At 30.5% G+C, this 14,292-nt stretch overlaps 1 protein-coding gene across 2 annotated transcripts; it reads left to right on the top strand.

Moving 5' to 3' along the window:
• LOC117112344 (ras-GEF domain-containing family member 1B-A-like) lies at positions 1-13,576 on the top strand. Of its 2 annotated transcripts, none has more exons than XM_033255420.1 (10): positions 1-287; positions 4,308-4,397; positions 6,810-6,887; positions 7,414-7,502; positions 8,017-8,158; positions 8,603-8,839; positions 9,429-9,627; positions 9,854-10,128; positions 10,802-10,998; positions 11,361-13,576. In XM_033255420.1, the coding sequence occupies exons 1-10, from the start codon at positions 201-203 to the stop codon at positions 11,386-11,388; spliced, it is 1,422 nt and encodes a 473-aa protein (XP_033111311.1). In that variant the 5' UTR covers positions 1-200; the 3' UTR covers positions 11,389-13,576. The 2 variants fall into 2 exon arrangements, with proteins under 2 accessions (XP_033111311.1, XP_033111309.1); XM_033255418.1 differs by having other exon boundaries at positions 1-296.
• Positions 13,577-14,292: the final 716 nt, after the last annotated feature.

Below are 14,292 nucleotides of genomic sequence, written 5' to 3'. Positions count from 1 at the left end.
CTGATCAGTTGAGTGAGCAGGCAATCAAAGAGTTCAGTTTTAATAGTAGCAGACAACAGTCCGCTTGCTTTCAGATGCAGTAGACAGTTAAAATTCTAAGCTAGTATTTATTATACTCGTCAACTTGAGTGTGTTTCCCAAGCATTTTTGACAAATCTTGAGTATAATCGTATTTAATAAGTATTTATTTGATCAGTACAATGGGATTTTTGGATTTTATGTCGTCTGACAGAGCTTTAGCTCTTTTTGAGAAGAGCCACAGTGATCAGGGATCACGCATTTCTAAGGTATTTGAAGTGAGTGCATGGTTTGGTTATACATTTGCTTATCAAATTTTTCAGATAAATTTTTATTCTTAGAGCATGGTTATCAAAACATTAATAATTAGTCTGGGAATGTTTTGATGCATAAATCCAAATAAAAATTAATTGTTAGTTTCACATCCAGGGATTTTAAATTATTTTTTGGTGAGGAGGGTATTTACTATTTTCTATTTATTATCCTATATACTAATGGTAAACAGGCTGGTAAATAGTAAAATTATTTTGTTTTTTTGATAAAAGAAGTAAAATGAATCTTTGTAATGTATTTCTGCCATTTATGTTCCCACCTCTTCTTAGGCTTGACATCATTATTTCAGATTGTTTTTGTCCATGGAAAAATGAATTTTTTTTTTGGAAAAAAAAAAACAAATAGTAAATGTTTTCATGAGGCTCCAAAATTTGATGAGGGTTGGGACGTGAAACTAGCAATTAATTTTATTTGGCCTAATCAGAAATATTATAAATTTAGCATATTGCTTTTCTATATTTTAATATGTACTTGTGCACCATACATTTTATTACTACTGTAGTTTCTAATTTCATACATTTTATATTTTCACACTTTTGCAAGAAAATATTCATCTATAAATAATTGATCTCCCATATTTTGATCTTTGAATCTTTGCATGGATACAATTTATATTATATTATATTTCATTGTATTGTGTTTTATCAGTAAAAGACATTGACTAAGAACTTAACTGCATCTAAAATACAATATAAATTTTAAATATGAATCTGCACATTGCTATAAGGAATCAATATTTTTATTTCAATTATACATTAGTTTCTAAATTGTGTTACAAGTAATATTGTATGTATATCATCAAATTATCTTTATTCATTAAAATACATGACATTAGAACATGAATTTCATTGCAATAAAAATTATTTAATCGTACAGTATTAAAAAATGATGATGTCAGATATGATTCAGATTGTGTAAATAAAACAGATCTTAAAAAATATTCTTGATATGCAAATTATGTTCAGAGATTATAAATTTTGATGAGAGTGTGCTACAATAGGATAGGGCTCTACGTACCGGTATGTGTAGTCTATGTCAGGTTTTTTTTGGTGTTCTCAGCACGCAGGTACCTTGGAATCATAATCTGGTATTTGTCACGTGTCAAATCACAGGATATGATTCAGTTGAAACTTTAAAGAAGTCCTTGAATGCATTGAGTTGTTAGTGTGTCTGCAAGTGTGTGTGTATGTGCATGTAAGTTTTGTGTGGGGGTGTGGTAATATTATGTTTGGGTGTGTTATTATGTATTATATTATGTCTGGCAGTGTTTGTATTTTGAAAAACAATTCTACATGCAGCTTCTTTTTTTTGTATTCAGGAATTATGATTTATTGTCAGTTTAGATTTTTATTTTGATTAAAATACCTAATTTGAGAAATGAACATAATTTTATTTACTTTCTTTTAATCATTTTGTTGTTCCATTATTAGAAACCATTTAGTGAATAATAATAATTATAAATATAGATTTTTTTTTTTAATTAATGAAATTATTTTTATTATGTACTTCTATAAAGGTACCTATTATTAGGGGAACTATGCACTTAACAACAATAAAGACTAAAATTCATGAGAACAGCTCATCCCGAAAAAGATAAAAAAGGGGACTATGATTATAATATTACATAGTACCTGTATATGAATTTTGGATATGAAAACTTACAGTATCACTACATACAGTAGTGTAAAGTTCTATCAAGTGATAAATTGGGATTATTATAGTAATGAATATGAAAGTGTAATAATTTTGCTAGTTGCTCTATTCTAGTGCTTGTAAGTTTACAAAACTCAAATTTTTAGATTTATATTATAACGTAGTATCAATTTCAGATTTGAAATTACAACAATGTTTCGATAGCATTTGCCCTTATTTAGTTGTACTTAAATTATCTTGGCTTAATTGGATATATGAATTCTACTTGATGAAAGTCCGAAATAGTTTGTCATCTGATCTTGACATTTGAGAAACAGTATCGTGGAATTAAGAAAGTATTTTGATTAATATTTTGATTCTGCCAACTTTTTGAAAGTACCGACATACATACAAAATTAGATAAAGATAATATATCTTCTTGTTAAATTATTTTCATTGCTTTCATAGCCAATATCTAGTTTCTGCACAAAAGCTCTTTATTGTCAATATCAAAAGGCATAAAAATATTGTGTGGTTTGCAGAGCTTTGCAATAACCTAAATTTCACGGCACATTACAAAATATTCAAACAGGATTGTTGTTAATAACAATAATGAGTTTAAAGATGGTAATCAGTATGGTGTCGATTCTTTGGCTGCAGACAAACAACAACTGATTATTCGACATACAGTAGGATCTATAAGATGGTTAGTTAAATGAGTAGTTATATCTAAGAGACCGAACTGGAAATCTAATTAATCATAACGATGCGCAGCCAATTAGTATGTCTGCGTTGAAGACGATAATAGTACTATGTCTCATTTCAAAAACTACTTTATTTTCAAATCACTGGTTTTATTTGTGAAATGTATAAATGGAAGGGATTAGTCGTAGAAAGAATAAAAGATAATGAATTTATTTGCCCTGTTTTTGATCAGTTAACAAAATGCACTTTAAAACATTGATTTTTATTGTTTTTGTTTAGTTTATTATTTTTGTGAATATTGTTGTCATAATTATTTTGTCATATTTATAGACATACTTCCATTATTTATATTATACCATCATTATTATCACTAGGTAATACTTATCAATATTGTCATATATAAAGTTTCATAATAGAATCTTTCATTCACTAGCAGTGGCAGTGCCAAAGATTCCTCCAACAGGGGTCCACACCCACCATTACTGAATCTGAGGCCAGTAAGTCTTAAGAATAGGCACAGAAATGAAATTCTCAGACTATAAACATTCTTCTTCTTTTTTTTTTAAAGCATCGTTCCATGACAGAATGAATGGCTCCTTTCCGAACGGGTCCTCTTCCCCCTTGTATCGCCTCCAAAACGCCACTCTTAATTACCAATTGCATTCTGGATCTCATGAGCCAGTACTGTACTTAACAATTACATTTTCCTTCATTAAAATCCAAGGTCTTAATTCCAAATTTTGTTCTGCTATGCATACATTTTACGTCCACAATGCAATCATGAAATAATATTCCATGATGCTCAATAGTTTACTTTTATTTTTTAATATTTTTTTATTCATTAATCATATATTTATCTCAGAATTAATGCAATTGTGATATTGTTGTACTGTAATATTTGCCTTGTGGCAATTTTCACATAGATATAAAATGTTGTATTTGTCAACTCTTTATGTTTGGAAATCAATTGTAATTAAAATTTGAATATAAATTTTATGACCTAAAATGATATTCTTGTTTGAATACGTTTCAAATATAGATGCCATCCTACAACAGATACTGTACAATGATTATAACATGGTGATTATAAATTATACCTACTGTAAATACTAGTATAAAAGTTTATTGCTTCCATGAACTATGGATTGGTTAGAAATTGTAATTGGAAAATAAAAACATTTAAAATAATTCTGTTGAAAATACTGTAATTTAGTTGTTCTTCACAAATTATTTACCTTTTAATGAATTTTTCAGTGGTGGAAAATCTTTGCCATAAACTGTAGTTTGTTTCTGGCATTAAATGTACGTGTCTGGCTTATTTCCAGGTACATTCCCTGGTGTGTGTATGGTCAGTGTAGATATGATGCTGAACACTAAAATTCATCATAAATTCTACAAAGCAATTCTTGGATTTTATTTCTCTATCGTAGAAAGTTTACGATATCAGCGAAGACAATTTCTGGATACATAGTCATTTTATTGCGGCTGATTTGTGTGATTCAGCCGTCGTTAGTTTAACTCGTTAACTGGAGGCAGGTAACGCTCCATTAACATACCTGAAGTTGGAAGGAATTTAGTGATCTTGCATATATTAATGGTATTATTATTTAATCTTTCAGGCATTGGAATACCAGGATGGAAACTTAATTTCAGGAACTTTGGAAGCATTTATCCGTCATATCGTACCCACAGGAGAATATTACCCAGATGTGAGTTTTTTGGGGTTTTTTTTTTGTCATTTATAATATGCAAATGAACATTAGTAGATATAAACATTAATAATGAAAATTATTTTCATTAAAGGAAAATTATTTTTAGATTTTTTTTTTTATTGAATTAAATATAGGCCTAATTATTTACCTTTCATTATATATTTCCAAGGGCATGAAATACCAATTTATATGCCCCATTAAAATATGAATTAGTTTGCTTATTTTATTAATTTCAGAACTTTGATTTATGTCAAGTAATTCAATCTACTTAAAACTTTGAATGGGGTCAACACAATTTGAATGATATTGCAAAACTGTATTATCTCATCCCATTCAAAGATAATTTTGGATCAAGAATTAAAATCAATGATATTGCAATTTCAGGAATTACCCATACCTTGGTCTTAAATGCATTCCCTGTATAACAATGAAGTCCAGATCCCATCCATGTAAAAATTATTTTAAATGATCCTTTAACTTTCTTGAAAGAAATGATGTGTTAAGACAAATTTGTAATTGCAGTACACCGTAAAACAAGGTTGTATTGTTCAGTGTCATTCGCTAGGGAATCGTAAACATTATAATTTCATTTTTTATTTGTAATGAGTATTATTTGGCCAACATATTGATACTTTATTGTCAAAAGCTCATCTGTAATTATGACAATTATTGTAATCAATTATTTTTTAATAGTGCTATTCATATAGAATATTATTTGGTTCAATTTCACATCTAAAGACCAAAATGAAATTCACTATTTTGTTATTAGGTGCAATAAATATGTTCGAAAATGACTAAAAAGTTTAGTCAATTTCATTCTCTAAATCTATTCTCATTCAAGATATTAAGAATTGTTATTGGAAATGTAGAATCAACTAAAATTATAATGAAATGTAAACATATCGTGACTATCTATTATTGTTAGAAGTTCTACTTTGCTCTGTTTGGATAATTGCCTCATTTAAAATAAAAATAAATAAATGCATATTAATTTCTGGTAACTTGTACTGTATGTGTTCCTTCCTTCATATTTGTATTATTCCTGATAATGCTAATAAACGGGAAGTGTAGAATAAATTGTCCTTGTCAATTTTTGCAGTGACATTCTTACAATTTATGTACATAGCATGAATGGAAAATCACAAGAATTACTCCATACAATATATTATGTAGGCATGTGGGTAGCTTATGCCAATGACAGTTATTAATTGTAAACATGTTTATGGCTAAATCCACAAAATCCTCATAGCCCACACAATTTGCAAAAAAAAGGCCTTGCAACACCATTAAGCATGAATTAAGTATGGGTGTTGAAAAGATACACCATTGTTGGCCTCCCACATGTTAAGGAGTGTAGCATACCTCAGCCTTCTCTATTAAATACCTCAATCATAAAGTGTCCTTAATTTAGACCTTTCTAAATAAATGTTGGTGTACTTATACCATCATCATTCTGGTGAGGAATTCTATAGAATTCAAGGTGATATTGTAGAACTTAAATGTCAAAGTTTTAATTGCTTTCTGTGCATTTTATTCTTCAGAATTATCAGCACAAGTTAAATTCAATCCTGTGGAATTAACTATTAAAAATCATTTCTTTTAAATGTGTAAAGGTCTAATTAAAGATCCCCTCCAATTAAGACCACCTCCAATTAAAGACCACTTTTCTAATGGTCCCAAATTAACAAATGTCTATTATCTTTATTATTATAATTAGAGACCAAAGCTGCTAAATACTATGGAAATTCCAGTCCCAAAAGTGGTCTTTAATTGGAGTGAGACCTGGTTGAATAAACAGATTTTGTATTTGACATGACTTCATTTAAAAAAATAAGCAATCCAAATTTATATTAATAAAAACTTAAAATTAAATTAGCATATGATATGATATAGGCCTAGGTATAATAACAATATGATGTACTTTCGTTTTCTAGAATAATAAGAATAACAAAAACAATATTTGACATCATAGAAGTCAAGGTTATTTACTCTTGCCAGAAAGCCACCCATCGATTTGTGGTTTAGTTCCTAGTAAAAGAAACAAGTTCTAGAATTAGAACTTCAACTGCAAAAACATGATAATACTGTAGTCTAGATTTTAGACAAAATAAACAAACCTATTGAAACTGAAACAAAATTAACTCCTTTTGTTCTTTGTCTTTCTATCCTCTATTTGTTTACTTGAATAATGTATAGGCCTATTATGTGTACATTTCCAATACAGTATATTTTTCAAGTTCTAAGGCTCAAGAATGTTTTGATGTGTTGCTCATGCAAAAAAGCTGACCTTAGGTTTTTGTGATTTTGGGTTAGTCATCACAAAGTTTAAATTTTGTTTTGGCCTGATGTATGATTTACAATTGACTATGATATTTGTTAGTTACTTTAATCTTTGGTTCTTTTTTACAGAGAACATATTTATTTGCCTTTTTGCTGAGTTCCAGATTATACATAAAACCATACCAATTATTAGATCAAGTTTGTCAGGTAGGCATAATAATTTATTTCTTCTGCCTTCGCCTTACCCTCTCCCAACATTTTTATGTAATTGGAACACTGTTGCACTACTTCCTCTGTCAGTATACAGTTTGATTGAGTATTATTACGGTTCTTTTGATTGTACAGTCCATTATCTTTCTAAACGTGTAGGTTTTCTGTCTGTCTTGATCTAAAAAAACAAACTCAAAATGTAGTTCAATGTATGAATTTTTATTTTAAAATTAGAAAAATATTTCCCCATAATTAATAATGCTGTTCAGGAAGATATTCCTTTTATGGACTTCAAAACTTGGTAATAAATTTTAAAAGTTGGTAAATCAAGAAAAAATGATTTTATTTTTCAAACATGATGTGTATATTATGGCTGATGAACCAATAATAACTTTGATCTAAATGAACAATTATACCAATAAATGATTTTTAAAATGCTCTTTTTTGATATTTATTAGGGAAAAATTAAGATAAGTAGAATTCTTAATGTTTTATAATAATTTCCTTTATCTTCTATCTACAGCTTTGTATTTCACAACAAAATTTAAATTCAACTAGCGTTGACAAATCTTCGCTGAGTAATTTCTGTTCTAACCTGATGCAGCTTCTTAGGTCAGTAAATATTATTTTTGCTTTCCATTGCCAAACTTTAGAGGGCAGTAAATATGGGTTTTGTTTTTCAAACAAGGATCAGAATTTTGGAGAGATGAAGTCCAATTTGTAATGTTGATTTTATTTTATAGTTATAGATGTGTCAATAAATTGATATTTTTCAATGTACAAATGTATTTTTAACATTTTGGAATTGTATCAAAACTATTTTATTTTTTGTGTAAGCAAATGCAACTTGGGGAGCCACTGTAATAGTGCCTGATACCTATATGCCAATCTCAACTCTAATACCACTCAAGTGTGTGTATTTCTTACATGGTAATTCATTAAAATACTGATCATGTTTAAATCTAGAACTTGATTATACTCATGGTCAATTTTGTATAAAATCGAGCCAAATTAGTATAAAATCTTCTAATTCAAAAATATTGAATTAATAATGTTAATATTCTAAAAGTCTTGATTCCAAAGTTTATCCCACGCTAAATAAAATTTTATATTACAATTTTTTCAGCGAGTGGACAGAAACATTCCCATATGACTTTAGGGACGAAAGGTTAATGAAGCAGCTCAGAGATATCACACAGAAATGCATCGCAATTAATCCAATGTTGCGCAAAACAGTAGGACAACTCATGCAATCACTCATTAAAAAGGTAAGAATGCTATTAGTTATTGTGTTCTACATCGACGTTGACAGGTGTCATAAGATGATGGTATATACCACACAGATATGACTTTGATTATTTTTTTTAATATATGAATGGTAATTGTAAATAATAGGCCTATACAGTATACCTAATTACAGTAATAACATCTTCAAGTACCTAGAAAAGAGAAAACCATTAATATGTGAAATGCAATTATAGTAGTATAGTAGCCTACATAGCTATGTAAAAAAGGTTTTATATCAATTCATTTGGAATTGCGCATTTGTAGTATCAGTATATTATACACAAATTAATTATATGTCCTCTGTTTAATAGTAATAGTACTGTACTCAAAAAGAACCAAAATAGAAAATTTATTTACTGTTAATTGCACCATTAAACTATCTGTTTTTGATCATTCTTGATTGATTTATTATTTTTTTTAACCAGCTGTCCACATTGGAAAAATATGAAGACGTATTAGCACGTGTTACGACCGCGGCAGCTGAGAGAATGCAGTCCTTACGAACTAATCCAGAGGCTTTCCAAACAAACATCATTGACATTTGTCCTGATCCGTACATTTTAGCTCAGCAATTAACACATATTGAACTTGAACGGTTAACCAATATTGGGCCGGAGGAATTTGTACAGGCATTTATCAAGGAAGGAGTAGATGACACAAAGGTAAAACATGATTTGCAATTAGTATTCAAAATTTAATCGTTTCCATTGTAGTTAAGTGGCAGTATTTCGCATCCAATCTAGGAAGCATCGTCAGGCCAACTTGTCTCCTGTAGCTAAATTTTGAGTCAGCACTAACTGCGTTGTAGGTTGGTAGTACTTGGGTTGTACAAAAAACCCAACCCCGCTCCCTTTGAGCGCTAGACGACGCGACACATTCTGGTGTGATTGTCTGTGGTAGTCTGAACTTCATTAAAATGATCCGTTGTGCATACTGTACATAGAATCGCATCAACCATTGACAGTTGGTGCAGCTAGTGCTCGGCTCTAAAAACACAAGACCTTTATATCCGGATGGCTGAGAATTATTAAATATAATTCTCCTTTATTTTAGCACCTTGATTTTTGCATTTTACTTCTTTTACATTTTAGTTCTTAATAGTTGACACCTTGCAATCAAACTATATTTAAGGACAATGTACAATTATTCTGTACAGTAAAAATGTTTTAATGTTTTTAACTTTGTTTTTCTTAATTTATATAATAAATCTGTCTTTCAGTGTTCATTTTAATGATTTTTTATTTTTTATAGATGAAATTCAGGGATTTGAAGAGGACCAAAAATTTAGAAGCATATGTGGAATGGTTTAATCGCCTAAGTTATCTGGTTGCCACAGAGATTTGTATGCACATCAAAAAAAAGCATAGGGCAAAATTGATTGAATATTTCATTGAGGTTGCCAGAGAATGCTTCAACATTGGAAACTTCAACTCATTAATGGCTATTATGTGTAAGTGTACCTCATTTCTGGCAGAAGCACTTTAGTGTTTAGATATACTTTCAACTTGCATTAGCAGAATGGTTATTTTACATGAGGCATTAAAATAAATGCAGAATTATGATTGCTGCTGTTAATTTTAATGTTGAGGTTAATAATGATGTCTGCATTGTTGTTTCTATTGTTGCTGTTGCCCTTGCTATTATATAACTAATGTTTAATTTTTGTCTTCTTGTAGCTGGGATAAACATGAGTCCTGTTATGAGGTTACGGAAAACGTGGGCGAAAGTTAACACACAGAAATATGAAGTACTTGAGCATCAGATGGATCCATCAAATAACTGGTCAACGTACCGACAGTCACTGCGTGCAGCAATGCAACGTGCACTTAGCGCAAGAGAGGGAGCCTGTGACAGGATCGTAATTCCATTTTTTAGTCTGCTGGTGAAGGATATATATTTCTTAAATGAGGGATGCAGTAACAAGCTTTCAAATGGTCACATTAACTTTGAGGTAAGGATTGGTTTGTATTTTATATTTTTTTACTGTAATTTCTCAAGTATAAGCCCACCTCTACTTTATGCCCACTTTTATGTACCCGCATTCCCCTGGTAAAAGCCTAGGGTATGACTTGAATGAATAGGTCAGCTGCCTTTACAAATTCCTTCAGGAAAGAAAATCAAATATTGGCTTTGGATTAGGCAAGTGTTAGAAAATTGTCTTTTGATTTACCATCCCTACAAATTATAAGACATTCTGTTATTTTCGAAAAGGAGTCTTTGTGGTAAAAATTAGATTTCATAAGCCAACCCTCCAAAATTGGTCTAATTTTGTATTCAAGGAGTTGGGCTTGTACCAGAGGAACTATGGTATATCATATATTAATCCTGCTATTTATATTAAAAATGTAATCACCCTGAGCTGCCCATCCTGTTATTGGCTATGTTGCAATTCATTGCTTTCAACCGTGATGGGAATCTTAGTTCTAATGGAACACTATGGGACTGCAAATATTATTCTACATATTCTACTCTGGATCAACAAATAGGGCATTATTAGGATTATTTAATTATTCAAATGAGGAATGTGCACTTCACAACTGTTTTATAATGTTGTTTCGTTTGGAAATGATGTGTTTTTCTTTGCTGCAAAATGTATTACATTTTAATTTGTGCTTTTTCCTCAGAAATTTTGGCAGCTTGCCAAGCAAGTGACAGTATTCATGACATGGAAGAACGTAGAGTGCCCGTATGACCGAGACAGGAAAGCACTAAATTATTTGTTAACAGCTCCTGTCTTCTCCGAGAATTCCCTGTATCTTGCATCATATGAGAGTGAAGGGCCAGACAATGCGTTCGAGCGCGACAAGTACAAGACTCTAAAGTAAGTTTCATCATTTCTAATTGGCTATTGGACAAGGTCTTGCAAACATACTTTTGAAATAACTTGACTGGACTGCCACTCTGTAGCCATTGCCTCATAGTTTAAATGTCTTATTTTTTTTCTCATAAATGCTAATGTTTAAAAATCATATCTCAATTTCTAAAATATTTTTACAAAAACACCATTTAATTTAATAGCAAATTATATGTTTAGATTAAATAATAAATGCTGTTTGCAATAAGCATTATTTGGTTTCTGGTACAAGACTCAATTTTGTGTTGGGAGACCTCGTGCCCTATGTTTCATCTATGAAAACTCTCGTAAAGTTGAGTTTTAACATATATTTATGTTTTATTTTACAGGAATAAAGCTACACCATCCCACAAATAAACTTAGCTTGCAGTAACTACAGTACACTAGCTGTTTTCCAACCTTGTTGCGTAGGTAACAGATAATGAGGACGACTGTACAGCTCCAGTCATTCTTGAAATTTGATATCTTACGATGACGTCAAGATTAAGTAATACACCCTTCCATGCAACTGTTGTCAAGATTCAAGATGTCTCGATTGTCAGTAGCATAACAAGCTGTTTTGAGACTTCTTTCCTAGATGAAGAAAAACAAATACAGACATTAATCAATTCTTTACAAGTTTGGCAGAACATTTGAATAATTTGAACAACAGTTATGAAACATTTCCTGAAGTATCAGCATATTCGATGAAAGTGAAAGTTGACTGCCAGATGCCAAAAAATGTTTTTGAACTTTTGAAGGCGTGTAATTTCAATTCTTGTTCCGAAGCGCAATAAATGAGAAGGTAAACTAGATTGTTGGAAAGGTCAAATACTTAAATACAGTACACCAGATTTTTCTCTGCCTGTAATACTTTAATGATGTGTTTCTTCTTTGAGAAGAATCACATACTTCATTTATCAACAGAGGAAAATTGGCCAGCATATGATTTACAAACTTTTAAAAATTAAAGTTAGAAAAACATGGAATTGCATATCAGAACTTAGAAAATTGTGTGCTATGGCAATTTTTATTTTTCTCAATGATAAACGTGAAAATGTGCAATCAATTTTAAAACCTCTTTCATAGTCTCTGAAGACCTTACTGGTGTTGTAAGAATAAGGGTCTATTTGATGAGAAGGGGCAAGGGTATTGCCTCCAAGGGGAATGTGTATTGCCTATAAGGAGTGTAATCTTACGTGTTGTGAATGTGTTTACGCAGTGATTACATATTTACTTAATCGTATGTGATTATATATATATTGTGTATGTGTGTGTTACTATTGATAAATAATGTAGAGGGCGCTGTTTTATAAAAGGCATGGTTGTGTTGAATGGCTGTTACAGTTTCAGCCAATAATATTAATGAAGGGAAATGAATGTTTTAGAATATACCTTTAGGAATTACTTAGAATTTGCTAAGAGGAGCCTTGTTTGGGAAGAGTTGCTTTCAGTGATAATATTTGGGATATTTCATATACATATCAAGAAAGCAGGCACATTCAATAATTATTTTATAATTGATAATTTTTATATTAATTATAAATTAATTATTTATACAAACAAAACCTTGGTATTGGTTAAGTTTAAGGTTCTGAGAATACTGTATATTAATAGCTGATCTGAAAATATAAATCAAAACCATTTTAAATTTAGAATCAGATAAGTTGATAAGGTTACAATTTTTACAAGAATATTCACAAAAAATATTTATTGATATTTGGCTTATTAAACACCTACTGTGAATTTGTTGATGAATTTAATTTAGTTTTTGACTTTTTTTTTTAAACTGATAATCATGTAATTCATATTGTATAAATATTATTTTTGTCGAGATTTTACAAGCGTAGTGTTTGTCTTTGAGAACGTTCATAGTTTAAAAAATGATTAATTCGAAGTACACAAATTAATTAATGATTATTACCTATTAGACATTTCAATTTATACAGCCATTTCACCAAAGAACTGTAGCAGGCCATGAAGAATTTTCATAATTAACAAAAAAAAATTATGTTTATATTTAGCCAAAAAATATTTAATTCATTAAAAAAGATCTATGATAATCAGTTATTAATACCTGTGATGATGTATTCATAGGGATGGTGTCTCATAAATTATGATATTAATGATTAAATTACTTAATGGCAAAATAACTGTAGAGGGCGCTATTTAATAGAGGGAATGCTACATTGAAATTTTGTTTATAATTGATCAGGTATCAAGAAAAATTAGTAGTGTATTATTGAAAGTTAATTTGAATTTTCTAAAATATTTTATTATTTCTGAATTTGTTATTGATCAGATGAAGATAAATTTTAACGTGTCTAATTCTAGAGCCGAGGCGTTTGTTCCCACATGGTGCTTTGATAGTACCGATATTTACGTGCAATCTCAGCATGTTAGAGACAAAGTATGTTGATTAACACTGATAATTTAAATTATCATTTTGTTGACTATGCCTGTCATTGTAAATGATTGGTAGGTATGACGACACATTGAATAATTTGTATAAAATGTACAGTGTATGTAAAAAGCAAAAATAAAATGAAGTATAAGTGGATATGAATATTTGTGGAAGTTGTTTTATTTGTACACATATCGTTAATGTTCCAATCAAGCACCGTGCTGCTTATGCATATATAATGCTTAACGTCCTGCTTATAGCATTGATAGGAGCTTCAATGCAGTGCTTATTTAGATCAAGAATGAATGGCACTTAGTAACTGTACAAGATTGTGGAACAATATACCAAAGGATATCAAACATGTCAAGTCAATAGACATTTTCAAAAACACTAAAAACTTTCTTTTTAGTTCCTATGCATGTGATACAGATAGGAACATTGTAATCACTTTTCACTGTTTTCCCTGTGTGTAGTGTGTGCGTGCGTGTGTAGACATTTATGCAAATGCGCATGCGTAAAAAAAGTTTTCCGACATTTTGTTTTTCCTCGCGATGCGAAGTCCGATTCGATGTGAAGTTTCTGCAGTGTTCAGGCAGTCAGGACTCACGCTGGACGATCGGCAAGTCGGCATGGATAAAACTATTTTGGTTTTGCGGCAAAAAAAAATCAACTGCTGTAGGCATAGGCATTTTGAAGAAGGCCTAAAATATAAAAAAGTTTTTAATACTTGCTGAAATACATCGTTTTTAGCCCACTCTCTGAGAGAGAGGGCTTATATGATGATTCTGAGCGAATTTTGAAGTCATTTGTTTTTCTATCTCTTCCTTCGTTTGTGACGCGATTAGGCCGATCTTGCAATAATATGGAAGATAAGGCGT

This window comes from Anneissia japonica, unplaced genomic scaffold (assembly GCF_011630105.1).
Source record: "Anneissia japonica isolate Jap-2015-1 unplaced genomic scaffold, ASM1163010v1 scaffold581_len1011336_cov187, whole genome shotgun sequence".
NCBI classification, from domain to species: domain Eukaryota; kingdom Metazoa; phylum Echinodermata; class Crinoidea; order Comatulida; family Comatulidae; genus Anneissia; species Anneissia japonica.
Note: the sequence above shows the minus strand (reverse complement) of the source record. Positions and strands in the feature narration are given on the sequence as shown.

Coding starts and splice junctions, on each gene's coding strand:
- LOC117112344 (XM_033255418.1), top strand. CDS start 201: ATGGGATTTTTGGATTTTATGTCGTCTGACAGAGCTTTAGCTCTTTTT. Junction 4,398..6,809: donor CAGGAGAATATTACCCAGAT/GTGAGTTTTTTG, acceptor TCTTTTTTACAG/AGAACATATTTATTTGCCTT. Junction 9,628..9,853: donor CTCATTAATGGCTATTATGT/GTAAGTGTACCT, acceptor GTCTTCTTGTAG/CTGGGATAAACATGAGTCCT.